The following is a 25,993-nucleotide window of genomic DNA, read 5'->3' on the forward strand; positions in this document are numbered from 1 at the left end:
CTGAGCCGCGCAGTCATCAGAGGCTTTTTTTTTACTTTTAAAAGCATTTTTTCAGTTGAAGAAAAAATGCTTTTATGAGTAAAAAAAAACACCCTCTGATCACAAGGCTCAACTGGGGCGTGGGGGCGGGGAGGGATTTTTGTTACTGGTTCTCTGAACCACCTGCTGCCATCGCTACTGGATCGGGTAATTTGGTCCGAACCGGGAGCATTTCACCCCTGGTCCATCCTTGACATCTCTCTCACAGTTACTGCTGTTGAACCAGGTTCCATCTAATCTGTACCTGTACATTTGGTTTTTCTTGCCCATGTAAAATTTTTTACTTTTCTCTTTATTGAATTTCATTTTGTTAGATAGGGCCCAGTGTTCAAATCTGTCGAGATCCATCTGGATCTTGAGCCTATCTTCTGGGGTGTTGGCTACGTCTCCCAGTATAGTGTCACCTGCAAATTTGATGGGTTCCCTTCTATTCCTTCATCTAAATCATTTATGAAGATGTTAAAGAGTAGTGGCCTAAAACAAAACCTTGGGGTAACCCACTGCTTCCTTTCTTCCATGTAGATGTAATTCCATCGAGGACTACACATTCAATATGATTTGTTAGCCACCACCTCCAGCACCATATGCTGGGAATCCATATTTAGAAAATAAAAACTCTTTCTCCTCTAGACCTTTGTCTTCAGTCCCAAATTGCCACTGGAGGAGAGTAAACTGATTGCTTGATACATCATCAACACCAACACTGCCTCAGCTTGTGTAGTTAGAAGAGCTCCTTTCCCAGCATTGGGTCCTTTCTTAGCTTCTCCCATAATGTTACCAGCTGGTGGCACCATTGTTTCATCAGAAAGAACAGCTGAAGTATTAAAATCAAGCTTCCTTCAATTGTTCCTCCCCGCCCTTGGCTCCCAAATGTGGGCACTGTCTTTCCTTTCACCAGGAAAGTCTTCCTGACCTGTGTGACTTCTATCTGACTTTAGTCTCCTTGATAAAGATATTCTTAGTAGGGATGGTATAGTTAGGAGAATTCTGAAATGCAAGTCATTTTTAAAAAACAAAAAGAAATGTCTTTAATTAATATGATTTTACATGACAAAAGCAATGTAAACAGCAAATAGCAATGTAAATGTGCTAATTAGTAGAAGTAATAATAAAGAAGCCGATCTTAATGAAAGAGCTTTGAATGGGTGAGTGAAAGTGGTTATTGAAAACCAAAAAGGGATTAGTTTAAAAAGTAAGGGAACAGAAGAATATGCGGAATTATTTTTATCTGGTCTGCTGTTGTTTTGAACCTGAATCTTATCTGTTCAATACTAATCTAAGACTATAACCATTACATTATAGTAGTTCACTTCCGTATGAGGGCTTAATCTTTGTGTGCTTGGGCTGTACTGTGAATGTACTGTAGCTGTATACTAGTTTTTTCTCTCTCTTCATTCACTATGTTATGTTTCTTTACTGTCTGCAGTTCTCCGAGATATCAGTAAACAAGGCAGGGATTTAGAGCAGATCTTATCACAGTAGATAGATAGATAGATATAATTTTTTATTGGCCAAGTGTGAATGGACACACCAGGAATTTGTCTTGGTGCATATGCTCTCAGAGTACATAAAAGAAAAGATACTGTCAAGCTACCTCCGACAATAAAAAGGAAAGAATTCACCTTGACTTCATTTGGAATGAAAACAAGTACTTTTACTTTTACAGTCTGGATTGCAGCCAAGCAAAGCTGGAACTGAGACAAAATATAGCTAACATATCATATCCCCCCAATTGTCCCTCCTCCTCCAGGAGGTCAGGCTGGTCTGGTCCAATGCCAACTCCTTCACGGCCCCTCGTGGTAATCTTCTTCCACAGGTCTCTGGATGTCAGTCAACTTAGGAATGCAGTGTCGGTTAGAAAAGCGCGCGCTGATAAAACACAGTAGTTAATTATCCCTCCCCCTGTTATGTCAGCCGACACCCTTAATAGGCTCCTTTCCTTCACCCTGGACGGAGGTATGATACATCTCATTTCCTTAACAGTTTATAATACAGAAATAAACAGTTTACATTCTATCTACTGATATAATCATTCAAAAGCATATGAAGACTGGAGTGGAGGCTGACAGATACCTTCATCAAGGTGCAACACTTACAACACTTAATGATAGTCATAGGGTACAAATTTAACACAATAATACAACACTTAATGATAGTCATAGGCTACAATTAAGCAATCAGAAAACAAGCAATATTAGTATAAATTCTAAGGATACACACAACAAAGTTACAGTCATAAGTGGAAGGAGATGGGTGATGGGAATGATGAGAAAATTAACAGTGCAGATTTAGTAAATAGTTTGACAGTGTTGACGGAATTATTTGTTTAGCAGAGTGATGGCGTTCTTGTGTCTAGTTGTTCTGGTATGCAGTGCTCTATAGCGTCGTTTTGAGGGTAGGAGTTGAAACCGTTTATGTCCAGGATGTGAGGGATCTGTAAATACTTTTACAGCCCTCTTTTTGATTCGTGCAGTGTACAGGTCCTCAATGGAAGGCAGGTTGGTAGCAATTGATTTTCCTGCAGCTCTAATTATCCTCTGAAGTCTGTGTCTGTCTTGTTGGGTTGCAGCACCAAACCAGACAGTTAATAAAGGTGCAGATGACAGACCCAATAATTCCTCTGTAGAACTGGATCAGCAGCTTCTTGGGCAGTTTGACCTTTCTGAGTTGGCACAGAAAGAACATTCTTTGTTGTCCTTTTTTGATGACGTTTTTGATGTTAGCTGTCCATTTTAGATCTTGCAATATGGTAGAACCTAGAAATTTGAAGGTTTCTACTGTTGATACATTGTGAGAGGTGGAAGTATGGAAGGGTTTCTCCTAAAATCTACCACCATTTCTATGGTTTTGGGTATGTTCAGTTCCAGATTGTTCCGGTCGCACCACGAGGCTAGTTGTTTAACCTCCCGTCTGTATGCAAATTCATCATTGTCTTGAATGAGACTGATCATCTGCGAACTTCAGTAGTTTAACAGATGAATCATTAGAGATGCAGTCATTGGTATAGAGAGATAAGTGGGGAGAGCACACAGCTTTGAGGGGCCCCTGTGCTAATTATACAGGTATCTGATATGATTTTGCTTAGCTTCACCTGCTGCTCCCTGTTTGTTAGGAAGCTTGTGATCCACTTACAAGTCTGTTCAGGTTCCTGTAGCTGGTTTAGCTTAGTTAGAAGAGTGTCTGGAATGATGGTGTTGAATGCTGAAATAAAGTCTACAAAAGGACCTGTCAGACTGCCTCCGATTAATATTTAGGGAAGAGGCTTCTGGGTGGTGCCACCTTTCTCGCTGGGTGCTAATTTATGGCACTCCGCATTGAATATGGTAAAAGCCGGATTTAACAACTGATCCCGGCTTCATTTCTCTCTCTGGTTGAAAGAGAGAGACAGAGCAAGGGGGAGGAATTGGGTAGATTCCCTAGGGCTTTGTTTTGTAATACAAAGTCCTGAACGTCGAATCCTTATTTACCCTCCCAACCTCCAGTATTCTCTGCGCTCCTGAAAAAGCAGGAAAAGAGGAAGGTGTCCACTTCTGCTAGCAATTGATTTCTTTTTGTGGATACGAAAAGCAGGCGGAGGAGGAACAATTATTGGTTTGCAAGTATTTTTGATTTTCTGACTTCCGCCCCCCCTTCAGTTTCGTTTTAGAGAAACTGAAAGCAGAGCGATACATCAAAGGGAGCTTTGCTGTTGAATCGAAACTGAATGGAGATTTTATCTTATTGTGTTTGATTGTGGACTGTTGGATTATATTACGCTGTTTAAGTACTTTACAAGGGGATTCTCAGCAGGAATTTTGTTATGGAGGTTCTTTCAGAAGAATGGATTCGTGACTTTATACAGGACTACACAGAAAGTATGTATTTAATTATTCAAAATACGAATTGATAAAAATGGGGACGTTTTGGATGAGAGTTTGGAGCAAATTAACCAGTGCAATTATTCGGAAAATGGAATGGAGGACATACAAATAAAAGTGGATAAATATGAAGATTTGATCGTGAAGAAACAAGGTGATCTAAAGAAGTTTTCTTTAAATAGTTTGGATGAGCTGCCTGAATTTGTGCTACAGGAGATTGTCCCTCAAATGGAAAAGACTCACAAGCTTAATGTTTCCCAAGAGTTCTCTTTTTGGACTGATGGAATATACGGCAGTAATTTTTGGATTTCTGGACATAAGGAATTACTAGGAAATATTGTGATTGACTTTTTAAAAGGTGCAACGAAGGAAAGACAGAGATTAATGCATCAAAAAAAATGGCAAGAGACAAAAGTATTATTTTTGAAACAAGGTTTTTTAAAAATATTAATAGACAAAAATATTAGTGTCCCCGAAAGACAATTTGTGATTATAAGAGACTAGATATTTGGATATACTGGATTTTGATGAGGAAGGACTAAAGTTGAATAGATATTGTAATTAATTAAATAATATTGTAATTTTCTCTATTGAAATTTTATAAATTTTATAATCTGTTGTATTGAATTTTAAATAGAATATTCTTGAAAGATCTTATGTAAGAAAGACTTGGGGAGGAAATTATATGGTTATATGGTTATAGAAGCTATAAGGGAGATATTCTCTGAACTGGATTGGATTTTTATGCTTTAGCTGGTTTTAAATATTTTAGGATTAATTTGTTCTACTGATTTATATATTTTATTACTGTTTATTGTTAATTTTTTGAAGGATTTGGTTATGTAAGGAGGAAGTCAGAGCTAGAGAGGGAGAATTGGTATAATAGTTTTGGGAAAAAAATTTTTTAGCATATGTTTGTTTTATTTTTAACTATACCTTGTGTTTGTTCCGGGAAGCCAGGGGGGGAGGGGGGAGGGGGTTTGTGAAGGGAGAGGGGTTGGGGGGAAAGGGGAAAAAAAAATTTTTTTGTAAAACTTTTTGAATAAAAAAAAAAAAATTTAGGGAAGAAACACCTTGACTTCATTTAAAAATAAAGTACTTTTACTAAATACATCTGAATACAATCATAGAAAAGCTTAAACTGAAGCAAAATATGGCTAACAGGCACATTTCCCTTCATTAGTCCCTCCTCCCCCCAAAGGTCAGGCAATTCTGGGCCAATGCCAATTCCCTCATGGGCCACGTGGTAAACTCCTTCCAATGAGCTCCTTCTGCTTGCAATGCCTGGAATGCAGGGTTCGTTGATAATTCCGTGCCTCTAGCCATCATTCTGGTTTGAATCCCTTCCTCCTCCTTTCCATTAATTGTCAGCCAATGCTCTTAAAGGGCCCTCACCCCATTTATCATGGAAGGCAGTGATACAGAATAAAACATTGAATTACTTAACATTAGACAAGTAACAAACGAAACAATCTACTAAAATATAAAATACACAATTAGCAGCGGAGATTGATGAGTGGAGGCTGACATTCGACCCTCCTGCAACAAGGACGTTAGTCCTAGGAAAGAATAAAAGATAAGTTAAGGTTTATCAGGATATTTTTTATAGAATTGTGGTAACTTGTCGGAAGTGCTAACATCCTCCTTGTTCACCCATTCAGCTTGGGATAAAGGGAAGTGCTTCCAAGTCACAAAATATTGGATTTTATTTCTATGCTTTCTAGAGTCTAAGATTTCTTTTACTTCAAAATGTTGCTTCCCTTCTATGAGAATTGGCACGGGGGGGGACATAGGCATGGCTCTAATTGGGGATGTGTGTTCCGGTTTCAGTAAACTAACATGGAAAACAGGGTGAATTCTTCTCAAAGTTTTTGGCAGATCCAGTTGTACAGTCACAGGATTGATAATTTTCACAATGGGGAAAGGTCCCACATATTTAGGTCCAAGTTTCTTAGATTTTTGAGTTGTCTACAAATATTTGGTGGACAGATAAACTTTATCCCCTACTTGGTACTTCTTTTCAGGAGCCCTTTTTTTATCAGCTTGTTTTTTGTGTGTGAACGATGTGCGTCATCAATAGCTTTGCAAGTTACTTTGCAGGTGCTTTGTATTTGTTCTATCATTCAGCCAGTGATGGAATAGAAGGCCTCTCTTCGGGAAGTTGTGGGATGGGGACAAACTCTTGACCAGAGGCCACCTTGAAAGGAGTGAAGCCTGTGCTACTATGAACTGAGTTATTGTAGGCCACTTCAGCAAAAGGTAGTAAGTCTGCCCAATTGTCTTGTTGATAATTAATGTAACATCTGAGATATTGTTCCAGTACCGAGTTCAATCTCTCACAAGATCCATTAGTTTGAGGATGGTGGGAGGAGCTTAACCCCTGGGCGGATCCAAGAGTCGTAAAAACTCTTTCCAGAACTGAGAAGTGTATTGGACCCCTCGGTCCGAGATAATACATTATGGAACTCCATGTAGCCTGTAGATGTGTTGTACAAACAGCTTTGCTAAAGATTTTGCCAAGGGTATTTTTGAACATGGGATAAAATGTACTTGTTTGGAAAACAAGTCCGTCACAACCCAGATCACTGTATTGCCCCCACTCTCAGGCAATTCCACAATGAAGTCCATAGATATTTCTTTCCACGGAGCCCCTGGGCGAGCCACAGTTTGCAACAATCCTGGTGGTTTCCCTGGCAGTCGTTTAGCAGCTGCACATACAGTACAACTTGCTATGTAAGACTCAATGTCCTTTTAAAGTCCTGGCCACCAGAATTGCCTTTTCAGTAAGTGTAGGGTTTTCACAAACCCAAAATGTCCAGCTGTTTTAGCATCATGGCAACGTTGTAATATGGTTTCCCTTAGCGATGCAGGGACATACAGCTTCGCCCCCACCCAGGCCAGTCCATCACGGAGAGTACATTCATGCGAATGGGCTAAGAACCAATTGTCTGTGTTTAAAGCTTCCTTCAGTAACTTTGTAAGATCATCAGGCAGCGATGGATCCAGTTTAGCTTGTGATCGGGTAATGGCTGGGGCCGCTAGTTGCTGTACCGGGAGTATTGGCTGCGCCACGTCCGATTGAGTGCTGTTGTATCGAGGCAATCGAGAAAGAGCATCTGCCAGGAAATTCTTCCCCCACCCGGAATGTAACGTAAGGAGAAATCAAAATGGTTGAAGTACTGAGCCTACCGCGCTTGCTTTGGCGACAGTTTTCTGGGTGTTTTCAGAGCTTCTAAATTTTTGTGATCAGCTCCTTTTGCTTGCAATGCCTGGAATGCAGGGTTCGTTTATAATTCCGTGCCCCTAGCCATCATGCTGGTTTGAATCCCTTCCTCCTCCTTTCCAATAATTGTCAGCCGATGCTCTTAAAGGGCCCTCACCCCATTTATCATGGAAGGCAGTGATACAGAATAAAACATTGAATTACTTAACACTAGACAAGGTAACAAACTAAACAATCTACTAAAATATAAAATACACAATTAGCTGTGAAGATTGATGAGTGGAGGCTGACAGGACCCTTGCATAGGTCTTTGGAGATTCAAAATGTTGTAGGATGTGCAAAGCCATATTAACAGCATCATCTGTTGATTTATTTGCTCAGTATGCAAATTGCAAGGGGTCTAACAGTGGATCTGTGATGGTTTTCAAGTGGGACAGCACTAGCCTTTTAAAGGTTTTCATGACTACAGATGTTAGAGCAACTGGTCTGTAGTCGTTCAGTTCCTTGATGGTGGGCTGATAGTAAAGCGTTTGAAGCAAGAAGGAACATAGCACATCTCTAGTGATTTACTGAAGATATGGGTGAACATCGGGGTCAATTGGGCAGCACAGACTTTTAAGCAAGAAGGAGTTATCTTGTCTGGGTCTGGAGCTTTTCCTGGCTTTTGTCTGTGAAATAGGTCTTGCACTTCCTTTTCTGTGAACACTAGGGGTTGTGAACCCAATGGGATGGGGTCAGTTGTAGGAGGCTTAGCTGTTGTTGGTGTGTCTGAGATGGGGATTATGGAGATAGGTGGCTGTAGTTTCCTTTCAAACCTGCAGTAAAACACGTTCAGTTCATCTGCCAGTTGTTGATTTCCTTCAGCCTGGGAAGGAGATTTTCCATTGCCGGTGATATTTTTAAGAGTTTTCCACATGTTTGCTGGTTCACTGGTTGAGAACTGATTCTTTAGCTTTTCAGAGTAGCTTCTTTTTGCTGCTCTGATCTCCCTTGTTAATACATTTCTAGCCTGATTGTACAGCATTTTATCACCTTTTCTGTAGGCTTCCTCTTTGGAACGACATAGCTGCTTAAGTTTACCTGTGAACCAAGGTTTGTTGTTACTGTATATTCACACGTTCTTTGTCGGTAGACATAGGTCTTCACAGAAGCTGACATATGATGTCACAGTATCTGTGAGTTCATCCAGGTCTGCAGAGGTATCTTCAAAAATATTCCAATCAGTGCAGTCAAAGCAAGCTTGTACCTTTAATTTTGCTTCCTCAGTCCAAGTCTTCACTGATTTAATTGTTGGTTTTGTGGTTTTAAGTCTTTGCCTGTAAGTGGGTACAAGGTGAATCATGCAATGATTAGAGTGTCCTACAGCTGCTTGTAGTAAAGACTGATAAGCATCTTTTAGTGTTGTGTAGTAATGGTTTAAAGTACTCTTGCCTCTAGTGGGACAATGGACATGCTGAAAGTATTTTGGTAGCTCTTTCCTTAAGTTTGCCTTGTTTAGATCTCCCTTTAGGTAATGGCCAGTGAATCGGGGTATTTGGCTTCAATCTCCATAATTTGGTCATCTACAATTGGTCCTTGGAGTTCAGGCTGTCTCAGCACTTCTGTGGTCATATGATCAGTCTGGATGCTTGGCAATCCACTTGCACTTACAACTGGTTGTAGTACCTTATAGTTGCATGATCACAATTTGCAATCTTTCCAGCCAGCTTTCCCAGAAAGTCAATGGGGAAACCAGCAGAGAAGGTTGCAAGCTGCTGAAGTAAATTTCCTCCACTGTACAGTCTCCCCCAGGGTGACTATGCTCATGCTCTGATGAGCTACTCATACACCCCACACACCATCCTGTCCTGTATTTCTATCTGCTCCAGTAGAGCAGATAGAAATACAACTAAATGAATTAAGTCACTTTATTGTAAGTCTACCTTAACAGAATCTTGCAAATCTGAAGGTACAAGTGTCCCATTGCCACTTCTAACTGCCTGTTCTTTCTTAAGTTTCTTCCTCTGATTGTTAAGCCATTGGGGGTTCTCCCTCCAAAATCTGTTTGTTTCCTAGGCAGCATCTCTTCCCCTCATCCCTCAAGATTATTCCTATCTGCCATTACATCTCCAGACCGTCACCATAACTCCCATCCATTCTTGTGCATGTTCTCTAACTCTTGCCACATATCTCTTGCACAACCTCCCTGCAAAATGGGACAACTCACAGCAGGACAATGCAGCAAATAAAAAAAAATTAATTTCAATGAAACCATGGCCAATAATAATAAAATAAAGTCAATCCAGAAATACAAGTGACAATAACTATGATGAGAATTTGGTCACCAATAATAAAAATACCTGAATGAAACAATTAATACAATGTTGAATTATCCAGTGGCAAGTAGTCCTGCAGTGATTTGGCTGTGATAAATTGTCCTGCAGCAAGTTGGCTATGGGGAGTTGGCCACGGTGAGTTGGGCATAGTGAGTTGTCCTAGACCAGTGGTTCTCAACCTTTATAGTGCTGCGACCTCTTTAATACAATTCCCCACGATGTGGCGACCCCAACCAAAGGGGAAAAAAGCGGCAAACTTTTTTAATTTATCGCGCCTGAAGCCATATTGGCTAGCGATGTTGTGCCTCGTCCTCCCTCCTCTCCTCAGCCAGGCCCCTCCCGTCTCCTCCCGGGCCTGCTATCAGATTCGGAGTCTGATAATGAAGATGAACGGCCTGTCATGCCTCCAGCCCCCAGCCCTGGCCCCATGCCTGGACAGGATGTCAGGAATGAACAAACAAACCTCACTCCTACAGCGTGTGAGCAGGGAGCCAGCCATGTGCTGGAATTACCAACAGCAGATCCAGCGGAAGAGAATTCACAGTGGGAGGATCCCCACTTCCGGAGATCTGAGAGGCGATGTCAGCAGAAGGAAGGGTGGGGCAGGCCTGGATAAGTGCTGAGTCATGGAGCCACACCCCACAGCCTATATAAAGGACCAGCTTGAGTCAAGCAACTTTGAGTCAAGCAAAGTCTCATTTAGTTTGCTGAAGTCACAACTTGGATTCCTGCCTGCCCTGAGAAATCTGAAAGGAATTTGGCAAAGCTGCAGAGGCTTCATGGCCACGCTTGATACAGACTTCCTAGACCCGGTCGTCGGAGGGGGAGGGGGACATGACAAGCGATCTGAACTGCTTGCGATTGCCTTGAGGACTTGCCCCGCATTGGCTCTACGACTGCCCCGTGGACCTGCAGCCCGGCACTCCGCTGCCAACGGGACGCCTGTACGCCATGTCCGAGCCAGAGTTGGTCGCCCTCAGGGACTTCCTGAACAAAAACTTGGCCCGAGGGTTCATTGGCCCTTCCAAGTCCCCTCTGTTTTTCTCCCGGTTCAACTTCCGCGTGACCTACATCCCCAGCGGCCACAACCGGAGGGCGGACACCCTGTCCCGTAAGCCGGAGTACCTGAGTGCCCAGGACCCTCTTCCTCCATGGACAGTGCTGCCGGCGTAAGCCTTGGCCACCACCCGGGAACTGGTGGACTTACAGGCCCGGGTGCAAGAGGTGCAGCGCCAAGACGCCTGGTCTCAGCAGTGGTGAGAGGAGGCGGGCCCCACATCTCCGTGGACTTTGGAGGAGGATGTGCTCAAGTTCCGGGGGTGGTTGTATGTGCCCACGGGACCGCTCCGGGCCCTCGTCCTGGCCCAGTGCCACAACAACCCTGCCATGGGCCATTTCGGGTTCTTCAAGACCCTCAACCTGGTGACGCGGACCTTCTGGTGACCCCACATGCGGCATGATGTCCATGCCTATATGACGTCCTGCATGTCATGCCAGCAAGCCAAGGCCGCCATGGGGACCCCTCCCGGTCTCCTCCAGCCCTTGCCAACTCCTTACAGACCCTGGGGGGTGATTTCCATGGACTTCCTGACAGACCTGCTGCCGTCCTTGGGGTTCACCACGGTGCTGGTGGTGGTGGACATGCTCACCAAAATGGTGCACTTCATCCCGTGCCGCGGGCTGCCCGTCTCTTCCTGCAGCATGTCTTCCGCCTCCACGGTCTGCCGGAGAGGGTGGTGTCGGACTGTGGGGTGCAGTTCACAGCTCGTTTTTGGAAGAGCCTGATGGCCGCTTTGGAGGTGCAGGTGTGCCTGTTGTCAGCGCACCATCCGGAGACCGACGGTGGGACGGAGGTCATTGGCATCCTGGAGCAGTACTTCCGGTGCTACGTGAACCAGCAGCAGGACAACTGGGCCGAATACCTGTCCCTGGTGGAGTTCGCCTTCAACAACTCCCAGCACACCTCCATCCAGACAACCCTGTTCCTGGCCAACGTGGGGTACCATCCGCGGCTCTTCCCTCTGGCTGCCCCGGACTCCCCTGTTCCTGAGACGCAGACCTTCCTCTCCGAGTTGTACGCAGTCCAGCAGATGGTGCGTCGGCAGCTGAATCGGGCGAAGGAGAACTACAAGCGGGTCGCCGACCGCTCCCGACGGGTGACGCCCCCACTGGCGGTCGGAGACCGCGTGTGGCTCTCCACGAAGCATCTCCCGTCCGACCGGCCAGCGAAGAAGCTGGACCACCGGTTCATCGGTCCATTCCCCATTGAGGCGGTCATCAATCCGGTGGCCTACTGGCTGACTCTGCCGCGATCCATGCAGATCCATCCCATCTTCCATCAGTCCCTGCTGGTCCCGGAGGCCCCGCCATGTCCCCTCCAGCGCCCGGCGCCACCCATTGCCATTGACGAGGATGGGGCGGAGGAGTACGAGGTGCACAGCATCCGCGACTCCCGTTGGCTGAAGGGGCGCTTCCAATACCTGATCGCGTGGAAGGGGTACGGGACCGTGTTCACCTGGGTCAACGCCTCCGACGTCCAAGCCCCGGACCTGGTGCGGGCCTTCCACGAGCAGAACCCGGCCCGACCGCATCCCGATTGTCAGCCCCAGGGGAAGGGCCCTGCAGTGAGGGATAGTGCTGTGCCTCGTCCTCCCTCCTCTCCTCAGCTGGGCCCCTCCCATCTCCTCCCGGGCCTGCTATCAGATTCAGAATCTGATAATGAAGATGAACGGCCTGTCATGCCTCCAGCCCCCAGCCCTGGCCCCATGCCCGGACAGGATGTCAGGAATGAACAAACAAACCTCACTCCTACAGCGTGTGAGCAGGGAGCCAGCCATGTGCTGGAATTACCAACAGCAGATCCAGCGGAAGAGAATTCACAGTGGGAGGATCCCCGCTTCCGGAGATCTGAGAGGCGACGTCAGCAGAAGGAAGGGTGGGGCAGGCCTGGATAAGTGCTGAGTCATGGAGCCACACCCCACAGCCTATATAAAGGACCAGCTTGAGTCAAGCAACTTTGAGTCAAGCAAAGTCTCATTTAGTTTGCTGAAGTCACAACTTGGATTCCTGCCTGCCCTGAGAAATCTGAAAGGAATTTGGCAAAGCTGCAGAGGCTTCGTGGCCACGCTTGATATGGACTTCCTAGACCCGGTCGTCGGAGGGGGAGGGGGACACGACGAGTGATCTGAACTGCTTGCGACTCCAACCCTATTAAGTTTATCGCGCCTGAAGCCAGATTAGGCTAGCGATTGGGAGTGATTGCAGCTGGCTTGAGAGGGAGACATCAGAGCAAAGATTTCTCTTTTTTTTAATTCATCGTGCCTGAAGCCGAATTCGGCTAGCGATTTGAAGAGCCTGCAGCTGGCTTGTGGAGTCAACCATTGGAGCGCAATTCTTCGCCTCGCAAGTATACTTCCCATATTTCCGATGGTCTTAGGCGACCCCTGGCAAATCGTCATTCGACCCCCAACAGGGTCACGACCCACAGGTTGAGAATCGCTGTCCTAGACTCACCTCTGACCCTCACCACACCTCCCACATCCTCCCTTGCATGCTTGTTCCAACAACCCTGTCACAAAATCTGGGTCCCACTATTGCTTAACACAGTGTAAGCCACCCTGAGTCTTCAGAGAAGGGCGGGATATAAATTCAAATTTAAAAAAAAGTACTTTTTCCAAAAATAAAATTTCTAAGTTCATTATTATTTTTTCATATCTAATATTTAGGGTATGTTTTAATGATTTAAACCTCTAAAAAGTACCTTGTGCTCATCAAGACTACTGTATCCCACCACTGGTAGGTCCCTCACAAATTAAGAACCACTAGATCTATAACAGACCTGAGCATTTTATGGTCCCCAGGCCACATCCAGCCCTTTGGCTCTCTCTGTCCAGCCTGCATGAAGTCAATCAGAAATTAGAAACCAAATGTAAATAAGCATGCTGCAGGGACAGGGAAAGAAACTGAGTTAGGTTAAGCTCTGAGCAGTCACTGTGTGCTCCTTTAATCAGCTGGGTGCTGTGGGAGGATGAGGAGAGAAAGTGTTTTTCTATGCCTGGAGCAACCTGGGGTTGTGGTGGTGGCAGTAGTCATTGTATGAGAGGACACAGGCTCAGCCACCCACCACTGCTCAGTCGAAGTGTAGCTTTGCTGGCGAGTGGGTGGAGTGCAATTCACAGCAGTTCCAGTTCCTGATGTGGCCCCTTGGGAAAATTCATCCCTACCCTTAATCTATAATGTAGAAGGATGATAGTATTAAATCTATTAGGTTTGTGCCCAACCAGTTTTCCTCCCACCACCCAATCAGGGCTTCACCCAGTGCCCAGCAATGTTTCTATCTAGAACCACAATTAGCACTCATGACTAACAATGGAGGTGTCAGAGACAAGACTTGAAAAAAATGGCTTTTATTGCAGATACTCAAAATCCTAATAATAAAGCTCAACTAAGATACATGAAGCAGTCTTTGCAGCAGTTCAGATTACTGAGTTTAAAGACTTTGCTTCTAACTTTATCAATTTCAGCCTTCAAATCATCTTTTTTTCTCTACCTAGTGGCCATCAATTTGATTGTCCAGCACATCCAAGACATTCTGAATGGAGGCCTCAACAAATGCCAGCTCAGTGGGTACCTGTATGGTTATATTCCTCCCTGCCAGCAACAACCCCCAGAAACCAGCAGCCGCCCACACTGACCTCAGAGAAAGGCTTGCACTGCTATACCCAGTGGTGGGATTCAGGTAATTTAACAACCGGTTCTCTGCCCTAATGATTTCTTCCAACAACCAGTTTGCCAAACTGTTCAGAAAGTTAACAACCGGTTCTCCCGAAGTGGTGCGAACTGGCTGAATCCCACCACTGGCTATACCCTATGTGTTGCATTCTCTAAATCCTTGCCCTTCCCCTAATTGCAGTGCTTTGTGGCTTATGTTCATTGAAGAGACTGGTGGATATGTACAGAAGTCTTCCAGAACCAGATTATAGTTGTCTGCAATGGTTTTGCTGCAGCCTTTTTATGAAGGAATGGCAATATCTTTCTATTTGATACTACAAATAGTTTCTGATATGTACCAGTAGTATCAGACAGTATAACTGCCATTATGGTGAAATGCTATTATTGTTGATAGAATAGAATAGAATAGAATAGAATAGAATAGAATAGAATAGAATAGAATAGAATAGAATAGAATTTATTGGCCAAGTGTGATTGGACACACAAGGAATTTGTTTTGGTGTATATGCTCTCAGTGTACATAAAAGAAAAAAAAAACCTTCATCAAAGGTACAACATTTACAACACAAATGATGGTCATAGGTTGCAATTTAACCCTTAATGATAGCAACAAAAAGTTACAGTCATACAGTCATAAGTGGAAAGAGATTGGTGATGAAAACGATGAGAAGATTAATAGTAGTGTAGATTTAGTAAATAGTTTGACAGTGTTGAGGGAATTATTTGTTTAGCAGAGTGATGGCCTTCGGGAAAAAACTGTTCTTGTGTCTAGTTGTTCTGGTGTGCAATGCTCTATAGCATCGTTTTGATGGTAGGAGTTGAAATAGTTTATGTCCAGGATGTGAGGGATCTGTAAATATTTTCATGGCCCTCTTCTTGATTTGTCCAGTATACAGGTCCTCAATGGAAGGCAGGTTGGTAGCAATTATTTTTTCTGCAGTTCTAATTATCCTCTGAAGTCTGTGTCTTTCTTGTTGGGTTGCAGAACCGAACCAGACAGTTATAGAGGTGCAAATGACAGACTCAATAATTCCTCTGTAGAACTGGATCAGTAGCTCCTTGGGCAGTTTGAGCTTTCTGAGTTGGCGCAGAAAGAACAGTCTTTGTTGTCCTTTTTTGATGATGTTTTTGATGTTAGCTGTCCATTTTAGATCTTGCGATATGATAGAACCTAGAAATTTGAAGGTTTCTACTATTGATACTGTGTTGTCTAGTATTGTGAGAGGTGGAAGTATGGAAGGGTTTCTCCTAAAGTCTACCACCATTTCTACAGTTTTGAGTGTGTTCAGTTCCAGATTGTTATGGTCGCACCACAAGGCTAGTCGTTCGACCTCATGTCTATATGCGGATTCGTCATTGTCTCGAATGAGACCAATCACTGTTGTGTCATCTGCGAACTTCAGTAGTTTAACAGATGGATCATTGGAGATGCAATCATTGGTATACAGAAAGAAGAGAAGTGGGGGGAGCACACAGCCTTGGGGGCCCCTGTGCTAATTGTACAGGTATCTGAAGTGATCCCGCTGTCAAGGTTCCAGAAATACCTCTTCTGCGTAAAAGAGACTCGGAGGCATCTTTTCTTTTTCTCAAAGTCCTTTACTAGCATGAGGAGACTGGCACACGATGAGTGCAATTCCCAAAACTGAAGTTCCGGATTCGTTTCCCCAGTTATACAAACCCCAATAGTCCCACCCCCCTGACCCCTCTGATGATCACACGGTCCCACGTTCTTCCAGTTCATTCGAGTAACTTCTTGCCACTCTTCCTGCAGACGTGAACACCATCCGACCTTGACCGCTGGAAGAATGTTACCATACCCCTCCACCCCCCCTCCCTCAAGATAAAATGTGGCAGCGTCTGGAAACCTAAAGTTTAATATGGTTTCCAGGCCTGACAGGCGTCCCCTCTTGGAAAAGAAACTATATCCTAGGAAAGAAAAACAAAGAGTCGATAAAAAAAAAGTGCCAACGGTGCATAATTCCCTTCTACCCCCCCCTCCCCCCTCCAAGAGGTTTCTTAGGTTTGTCAGGGAAAGTGTCGTGAAATTGTTTAACTAAATTGTCCGCATTCACTTTCCAACTTTTGACCCAAGTAGATTCAGATAATGGGTATCCCTTCCAGTGGACTAAGTATTGTAATTGACCTCGGTAGAGTCTAGAGTCAAGAATCTTCTTGATTTCATAGTGGGTTTCACCTTGGATTATCAAGGGGGGTGGGGGAGCGGTAGGGAGAGGCCTTAGGCGGGATTGGCTAGCAGGTTTGAGTAAGCTGGTATGGAATACCGGGTGGATTCGTCCCAACATGCGAGGGAGTTGGAGTTGGACGGTTACGGGATTAATAATTTTTACAATGGGGAAAGGACCCAAAAATTTTGGACCGAATTTCCTGCTGGGTATTCGTAATCTTAGATATTTAGTAGACAAAAAGACTTTATCTCCAATGCGAAAAGGGGGTTGAAGGGAACGGTGTTTGTCAGCTTGGGCTTTGTAATTTCGAGCTGTTACAGCCAAAGCTTTTTTTGTATTTTCCCAACCTTTTTTTAATGAATTCATCCAGTCTGTTAGGGAGACTGAAGTGGGGGGTTGAACGGGGAGTTCAGGCATTGGAACGAAGTCCATGCCGCTGGTCACTTGAAAAGGGGTTAACCCCGTGCTGGTGTGTACCGCATTATTATATGCAACCTCCGCAAATGGTAACAAGTCGGACCAGTTTTCTTGTTGGTAATTTACATAACAACGTATGTATTGTTCCACCATGGAATTAAGTTTTTCAGCTGCTCTGTTAGTTTCCGGATGGAAACCAGAACTAAGTCCTTGAGACGACCCAATGGACCGTAGGAATTCTCTCCAGAATTTGGCTGTGAATTGAACACCCCTGTCGGATATTATCCTTTTTGGAACTCCATGCAATCTGTAGATGTGTTTGAGGAAGAGCTTTGCTAATTTTCTAGCCGATGGCAATCCGCTGCACGCAGTGAAATGGGCTTGTTTAGAGAATAAGTCCACTACGGTCCATATCACTGTATTACCTCCAATAGGTGGGAGTTCAACAATAAAATCCATGGCAATCTCTTCCCATGGTCGGGTGGGTTCGGCTACGGGTTGTAGGAGTCCAGGGGGTTTCCCTGGTCTGGACTTCATGGTGGCGCAGGTAGCAGTTGGTGGTCGATACTGTGGGAGGGGTGTTGGGGCTAGGCAAACTGACGCCCGATGACCTAGTTTCCCACAACGGTAGCATTTGATCATTGTTGAAGGTTGAAAGGTGGAGGGTGTGGTTGGTCTGGAGGGGGAGGATATTGTAGGTGGTCTTTGTGGAGCTGTAGTTGGTGATTGGCTTTGGAGGGGGTTGAATTCTCTGTCCAGAGCAATGGACACGTTGTACCAGGCATTCAGTTGTTCTGGGATTCCTCTGGTGGAGCAGGCCTTCCTGATGTTTTGATCAATTGCGTCTTTGAAGTAATGAAGAAGAATGGCTTCTGGCCAATGTCTAAGATTGCCAGCAACTCTTCTGAAATCCCATACAAATTGTTTGAGCGGCTTGTTGCCCTGTTTCATTGTTTTTAAGGTGGTTTCACATTCTGCAATTAGGTCATCATCTTGAAAACGGTTGCGAAGCAGTGTCATAAATTCGTGAACATTATTCAGTTCTGGTGCTTGTGCATTGTATAGCTGTGCTATCCACTCTGAAGCTAGCCCCACATTCATTCCATCTGAGATGGTGTTGATTAGGCTTCTGTCTGATGGGTATAGATGTCTATATTGTTCAGCGTAAGCCTCAATTCTGCTGAGAAAGTAAGCCAGGTGGTGTGGATTCCCATCAAAGGTTGGTTTGAAAGGGGGAGGGGTTGGGGGGGGTTTAGTTGGCCTGCTTGCGGTTGCAGAGGGATTTGCGGGGGTGGGGCTGCTGCTGTTGCAGCTGGCTGTTGGGCTGCAGAGGGGGGTGGCATTCTTCTTGGCTGCTGAGAAGAAAGTCTTTGAACCGCTGCAGCAGATGAAACAACCGTCGGCGTGAGGCCCACTGGAAAGGGAGGGGCTGAACTAGCTGGTTGCCATTGATACTGAATCCACCCTTGTCCCGGATAGAACGCCCACCCAGGCGGGATAGACGCTGCTGGAGGCAGCGTAGGCCTCTGCTGGCGGGAAAGATCAATTGGAGGGGGGAGTTGCGATCCCCCCCAGGCTTTTGGTGTTACTTGAAGTCCCTGCCGTTTGAAAGAGGGAGGGGGGGTTCTCTTGCGTTCATCGGAACGGCTTCGAGCTTCAGTAGTCTCTCTCTCTCTGGTGGGAGGGAAAGTGAATCTAGGCTGAGCTAAAGGCTCTCGAGGTATCACCTCCAGCCGCTCAAAAGTTTCAGGGAGGTCTAATAGAGACTGGGATTTCAGGGGGTTTTTCAGGTCCCAATCTAGGGACTCTACCGATTCTCCAGGTTTTATTGCCCTCCAGTGAGGTTGAGAAGAGGGAGGGGGCTCTCCATTCCCCCCCGGGGAAATGTTTTCTCCCGACTGGCAGCTCACCCATGAATCAGAGTCCTTGGGGCGTGCTCCAAGCGGACAAGCAGGCTGTTCTTTTTCGGGGCTTCGGGTCCTGTCGTCAGATGGGAAATAGGTGACTTCTATTAAATCGTTAGAATCCTGCTTCGTGGCTCCTTCTACGCTTTCAATTTGCTGCTCTTCCATCTTCACTGGGTCTTTGCACCGCTGTGGAGGTTGCGGAGACTGGGGCCCAGCACCCCTCTAACGGGCCCCCTCTGAGAGGAGGAGAGGGTACCGTTAGCAAAAGAAAGTTTTTACGGTTTTGGGAATAATGTCAAGGTTCCAGAAATACCTCTTCTGCGTAAAAGAGACTCGGAGGCATCTTTTCTTTTTCTCAAAGTCCTTTACTAGCATGAGGAGACTGGCACACGATGAGTGCAATTCCCAAAACTGAAGTTCCGAATTCGTTTCCCCAGTTATACAAACCCCAATAGTCCCACCCCCCTGACCCCTCTGACGATCACACGGTCCCACGTTCTTCCAGTTCATTCGAGTAACTTCTTGCCACTCTTCCTGCAGACGTGAACACCATCCGACCTTGACCGCTGGAAGAATGTTACCATACCCCTCAACCCCCCCTCCTCCCCTCAAGATAAAAATGTGGCAGCGTCTGGAAACCTAAAGTTTAATATGGTTTCCAGGCCTGACACCCGCTTAGCTTTACCTGCTGCTTCCTGTTTGTTAGGAAGCTTGTGATCCACTTACAAGTCTGTTCAGGTAGTTGTAGCTGGTTTAGCTTAGTTAGAAGAGTGTCTGGAATGATGGTATTGAATGCTAAACTAAAGACTACAAAGAGGACCCTTACATAGGTCTTTGGAGATTCAAGATGTAAGATGTAGTGCAGAGCCATATTAACAGCATCATCTGTTGATCTATTTGCTCGGTATGCAAATTCCAAGGGGTCTAACAGTGGATCCGTGATGGTTTTCAAGTAGGAAAGCACTAGCCTTTCAAAGGCTTTCATGACTACAGATGTTAAAGCAACTGGTCTGTAGTCATTCAGTTCCTTGATAGTGGGCTTCTTCGGCACTGGGATGATGGTAGAGTGTTTGAAGCAAGAAGGAACATAGCACATCTCTAGTGATTTATTGAAAATATGGGTGAAGATGGGGGCCAATTGGTCAGTACAGACTTTTAAGCAAGAAGAAGTTATCTTGTCTGGGCCTGGAGCTTTTCCTGGCTTTTCTCTGTGAAATAGGTCCTGTACTGCCTTTTCTGTGATCACTAGAGGATGTGAACCCAATGGGATGGGGTCAGTTGTAGGAGGCTTGGCTGTTGTTGGTGTGTCTGAGATGGGGGTTATGGAGATAGGTGGCTATATATAAAAAGTATAAAAATATAAATAGATGAACACAAGAATTAAGAAGGTAAAATTGAAATTAATTTAGATAATTAAAAGACTGTGGCACTAGCTAGAAGTGGTGCCTGAATTGCTCAGGTTTGCATTTTCCCAATTTAAAAAATACACGTAAAACATGGAGCAAGAAAAATATCACTTTTTAATTTGATAAGCTTGGGAAGGGGCAGAAATGGTGGCATAATAACCTATTTATTTCGTATGGCTGGACTGGCCTGATTTTAAATTTTAAATTTAAATTTTAATTGAACTTTGATGGGTTTTAAATTTCTGTAATTTTATGGGGTGTAATGTTATTTTAAATTTTTTGGCAAATTTGAATCAGTTTTTTAAGGGTTGTTTTAATTATGGTATATGTTTCTGTTTGTATTTTATTTGCCTGTTCACCGCCCTGAGTCCTTCGGGAGAAGGGCGGTATATAAATTAAAACATTATTATTATTATTATTAATATGGCATTTCTATCTGATCGAAAATATCCTCTAATTTCGAAATGACTCCATTCTTACCATGCATACACAAATAAGCTGCTTTTAACAGAAGCATTGGTTTTGCAGCCTTCCAGTGAAGGGTAAATTAAAACAGGAGAAGGAACTGATATCAGCCTTATCACTACAGAACTGTGTCCACCAAGGGGAGAAGGAATCTTGCTCCTTGGCAACAAACATTGGACTTTCTTCAGCAGCAGTGGATCTTATGCCAAAAGGCTAGCTGGGGAATTTCTTGGGAGTTTGTGCTGTTATAACCATGATATGAATGTGTAATGAATTTCCCTTCAGGCCTGAATAAAGGAAATGTAAGCGAATAGATATACTGAAATACTAGAATATATATGTATATGATGTCTTTGTATACCTGCATGATGCAAATATTTGTTTCCTGTGACACTGACATATATATTATGCCTTTTGTAGTTCTAACACAAACATGCCACATGGACTAACTTCCTGGACTGTTATTGAGGTCTCTTGTGAAAGTATCTGGCATTTGTCAAACTATACGTCCCACCATTTGAACAGAGCCTTATCTCTCCCCATCCTGCCTAAAAATCTCATCTTTGATCTTTTGAGTTCCCTCCACTCCAGGGGATCAAGTGGTTAATTAGGAAGACAAAAGGAGGAAAAGCTAACGGAAAATAAACACTGCAGGAAGATGTAAATCTAGAGTTAGATTACATTACTGACTTTTACAATGTAGTTAGATTATATGACTAGAGTAATTAGAATACTACAAAGACCTTTTTTGGTATAAGAGAGGACATTGCTTTGTCTCAGGTTTGTAGTTCTTCCTTGCATGTATCTTGTATGTGTTTGGAACACCTAACCATTTAAGCTTGATCAAGATTAAATGCTATTTTACTCAAGCCTCTGTTTAAGTTTCTCGTTTGGCATTAACGAGCTTAAACATATTAATATTGGACCTTACATTTTTGGTGCCCAACATTTGTAGCCTGTTTGGAACGAGTAAGAATAGAGCCGTGTACCCTTCTAGACTGTGTATTGATTCATTGGGACACATTGAAATCCATTGTAGCTGTCAGAAAATTGTTATTTGCCTAACTAGTTGGCCAGGCAATATATAAACTAACTATGTATGTTTGTAGAAAGGCATGATATTGCTTTAAGGCTGTGCTGCATCATGCAAGCATCCTGATTGGTTGAGCTCTGTAGCCAATGTATAAAAGGACTACTAAATTATGGCTTGTGGGGAATCTACAGGGACGCTACAGCATTGTAACCTGATGCTGCAACTGTATATTTGAGCTTTACCATCGCTGCTTGATCATGGCTAGTTACTGATTCCTCAAGATACTGACTGTTGTGAATTGAACTGTGTTTTGCCAAACTGAAAGAAGACCTTGTTTGTTGTGCAAGTCTACGTTGGTAAGAAGACTTGGTATTTGTAACATTCCTGACTGACTGACTTTATATGTGTATGACCTGGATTGTTTTTGGACTATGACTTTGCCTTTTCCCTAAAAGTAAAGGAATATCAAACCCCAGTTTGTCTGTAAGTGACTGTTATTGTATACAACCAGTCTCAGTTGTTTTCATGCGTAGGGTACTCTGCTCAACAGTCCACAACCTTGGTTGTGAACCCAGATTACCCTTAACATTGGTTATGGGTCCAGAACACTGAGAGTGGCTGTGACTATACAGTAATATAACTCAGACGGCTGTGTTTGATACCAATAGTCCAGGTGAAGATGGCACAAGAACAGTCATCCAGTATATCCATGATAACCCGGTTGGATGGATCAAACTATGCATCCTGGTCTGTGAAGTGTAACCTACTTCTACACAAGGAAGGACTATGGGGCGTGGTTACTAATCTATCGGATGTTAATGCATGGGATCCAAACGATGAGGAAGACAAAAAGAAAATAGCCAAATTCAACAGGGATAATGAATGGGCTCTTTGCATAATTGGGCTGACACTGAATGACCAGCAGTTAGTCCATATTCGTGGTGAAGAGTCTGCTGCTAGGTGTTGGAACAATTTGAAGAGGATTTATGTTCGAGATAGTGTAGGTGCACACATACACCTTACACGTAAACTGTTTCAAACTCGGCTTCTGAAAGGTGGAGATATGTTGGCTCATTTGGAGTTTATGACAAAAACCTTCCAAGAGCTACATGAGAAGGAACTCATTTTTTCTGAATTACTACAGGTGTACATTATTCTTTCCTCTTTGGACAAAAGTTATGACAACTATGTTTCTTCACTGGAGGTTTTGACCAGAGATGAACTAACATTGTCTGGCATAACCGGAAGATTGTTGGAAGAGTCCAGAAGAAGGCAGAAAAGAGAACAATTAAGAAAGAAACAACCACAGGAAGAAAAACTGTCTTCATCTGTTTATATTGTTAGAAAATGTTTTTCTTGTGGGGCTAAGGGTCATATAGCCACATACTGCAATAGGGATAAGAAAATGCCTACTCGTACCCAAAGAAGGTCTAAAAATTACGTTACTCTAGCAATATCAGGGTCTGCTCCTGGAAACAATGATTTCTGGGTAGTTGATAGTGGAGCATCGCAATCAATTACTAGGAGAAAAGAAAGGTTTGTGAAACTGAATAAAAGCAAACAATACATAACATTAGCAAATGGGTGGAAAATGAAAGTGGCTGGTGAAGGTATTGCACATTGTCCATTTATTAATGAGCAGTTGCCAATGTTATATATACTGAAACTAAAATATAACCTATTATCTGTTAGCCTTAGCACAAGCTGGATTTGTAATAACCTTTAGGGGAGATAAATGCCTAATAGAAAAGGAAGGTAAATGTGTTACTGCAAAATTAGAAAAGGATTTATTCATACTGAAGGATAATCCAGCTGTAGTGGTTAATGCTAACTCAGTTTATGATAATAAGAAGCCACATGATGAATGTATTCATCTACTTCATCAATACTTAGGCCATATGAATTTCAAAGCATTGAAAAAAACAGTAGCATTATCTGAGGGAATAAGGTTGAAACCATGTACTAAGTACCTCAATTGTAATGCAAAAGAAAAAAGCAAAGTAACTCCAGCAAACCGAATGAACGGATTCAAAACTGAACGACCACTAGAGGTAGTATTTGCAGATCTAATTGGACCTAAAAAACCCAGTTTAGGGAGAGCCTGCTATATACTGAGCCTAGTTGATCATTTCTCTAGGTATGGTTTCTGTTACTTAATGAAAACAAAGTCTGAAACATTTCAGCGTATGGCAAACTGGCTGAAATTTGTTGAGAGGAAACAGAAACATAATGTAGTTTGCTTGGTAACAGTCAATGGTACTGAGTTTACTAATCTTAGATTACAGAACATGTTGCTGGAGGCAGGTATTGAACATAAACGTTCTGCCCCTTATAGACCACAACATAACACTTATGTGGAGTGCAGAGGTCAAACACTGCAAGCCATGGCTAGATCTATGTTAGCAGATTCTAGTCTACCAGAATCACTTTGGGGTGAAGCCATAATGTGTGCTAACCATGTGTTAAACAATGTAGTGAATTCATCTACTGGTGAATTACCGTTTACACTTTGGCATGGTAGAAAATCAAATCTAAGCTACCTACATACATTTGGTGTTCCTGCTTGGATTCATATACCATCACAATTAAGGCGAAAGGGACAACCAAGAGCAAAGAAAATGTTTTTTGTTGGGTATGAATCTAATCACATTTAGATTTTGGGCACCAGGTACCACTAGTGTTTATCGTAGTGCTAGTGCAAAATTCCTGGAGGATGAAGGTTGGGATAAGCTTGAGCAAGCTAATTACAGAAAGGAGGATAATGTTATTATTGATAACCAAATATTCAATAATACCCCTGAAGATGAAATAGAAGAAGTAGAATCTATTATAAAAGAAAAAGAAAGTTTAGGGGAGGAATTAGATGAAAGACCAGTTATGAATCCTGTATTATCTAGAAGATCTACAAGGGTAAGGCGTCCACCCGATAGGTATCAAGCGAACATTGTTTGTCAAATAAACATAGAACCTTCTAACTGTGATCTTATACTGCCTGCATATACTGATGCTAGTTTTGCTACTGATTTAGCTATGAGAAAATCTACATCAGGTATCGCAATAATGTTAGGAAATACATTAATTCGATGGAAATCAACCAGGCAAAAGCACTTAAGTTTGTTGACAATGGAAGCTGAATTTTCCTGTTTGTCTTTATTGTGCACAGAATTAATCTATTATAGACAATTGGTGTTAGATATAGGTTTAAGTGTACATAATCCAATTGTTGTTTTTGAAGATAATCAAGCTGCTATTAAAATGGCAACGAATTTAGCTGTTAAAACAAGATCTAAATATACTGACATTAGATATCTAAATGTAAGGGAATGTATACAGGATAATATGCAGTAGTGGGTTGCTACCGGTTCTCCCCAGTTCGCAAGAACCGGTAGTAAACATTTTGAGTAGTTCGGAGAACCGGTAGTAAAAATTCTGCCTGGCCCCGCCCCCAATCTATTGCTGCCTCCCAACTCCCAGCTTATCGGCTAGAAGGAAAAAATCAAGACTCACTTGTCGAAGAAAAGAAAAAAACAACAAGACACGGTCCCTTTAAATTGATCGGCTGCTTCTCAGCCAGGAGATCGCTTGGCAAAGAAGGGAGGGGGGAAACACTGTCGTTTTAAATTGACAGAGCGGCTAGAAGCTCCCTTCTGAGTCAGCTGAACAACAAATTGGATAAGAGGAGGAATTCTTATATGGTTCAATGTTTTTGAAGTTTTGGAGTTTGTGCAACATGGGCTTTGTGTTTCTAAAAAGGTTTGGGCGATTTCCATTGTGAAGTATCCTGTCTTGAATGAGTTTTCTGCCTGCTTGTAAATGGAGCCAAACTTCCGGTAGCTGTTTTCTGCTTACAAAGTTTCCTTTATGCAGCTGGCAGGAATGTGGAATTCCAGGCAGGTTCCTTGCTAGCAGCTTGATTATTCCTTAAATATCTGGGATATTTTATTTGGGAAATGAAGAGGAGGGAGTTTGATTCCTTCCCAGAACAAATTAGTGGGGTGGGGAGGAAATGGGGATTTTGAAGTAACCTTCCCCTGGAGTGGGGAGGGAACAAGCATTTTAGGCTTGCTGTCAAACATCAGCCATAATACTAATGATTGTTTTGAACAATATGCAGGTTGTATTACATGAATGGCTATTTTATATGTGAAATTATGACTGAAACCTATTTAGATTCACACTGTCAGGAAGTTTGTCCTTAGTTTTAGGTTGCTTCTCTTTTTGTTGAGTTTCAATCCATCGCTTCTTGTTTTGCCTTCTGGTGCTTTGGAAAATACTTCCTCCCCCCTTCTTTCTAGCAGCCCCTTAAAACCCGTTGCCTATCACACTTTTGGGCAAAGGATGTGAGACATTTCCTCCTTTCAGTGGTCCATGAAAGTGCATCTATAGCAGAGGTCTCTAACCTTGGCCACTTTAA

At 43.4% G+C, this 25,993-nt stretch overlaps 1 protein-coding gene across 1 annotated transcript in view; it reads right to left on the minus strand.

The window, feature by feature from the left end:
* Positions 1-5,065: 5,065 nt before the first annotated feature.
* Positions 5,066-25,993, minus strand: part of FAM78B (family with sequence similarity 78 member B) — a 58,947-nt gene continuing 38,019 nt past the window's right edge. The window contains exon 3 of the mRNA XM_058177675.1: positions 5,066-5,455. Coding sequence (XP_058033658.1) covers positions 5,335-5,455 — 121 coding nt within the window. The 3' untranslated portion in view covers positions 5,066-5,334. The remainder of the gene's footprint in view (positions 5,456-25,993) is intronic.

The sequence above is a fragment of the Ahaetulla prasina genome, chromosome 3, assembly GCF_028640845.1.
Source record: "Ahaetulla prasina isolate Xishuangbanna chromosome 3, ASM2864084v1, whole genome shotgun sequence".
Classification (NCBI taxonomy): domain Eukaryota; kingdom Metazoa; phylum Chordata; class Lepidosauria; order Squamata; family Colubridae; genus Ahaetulla; species Ahaetulla prasina.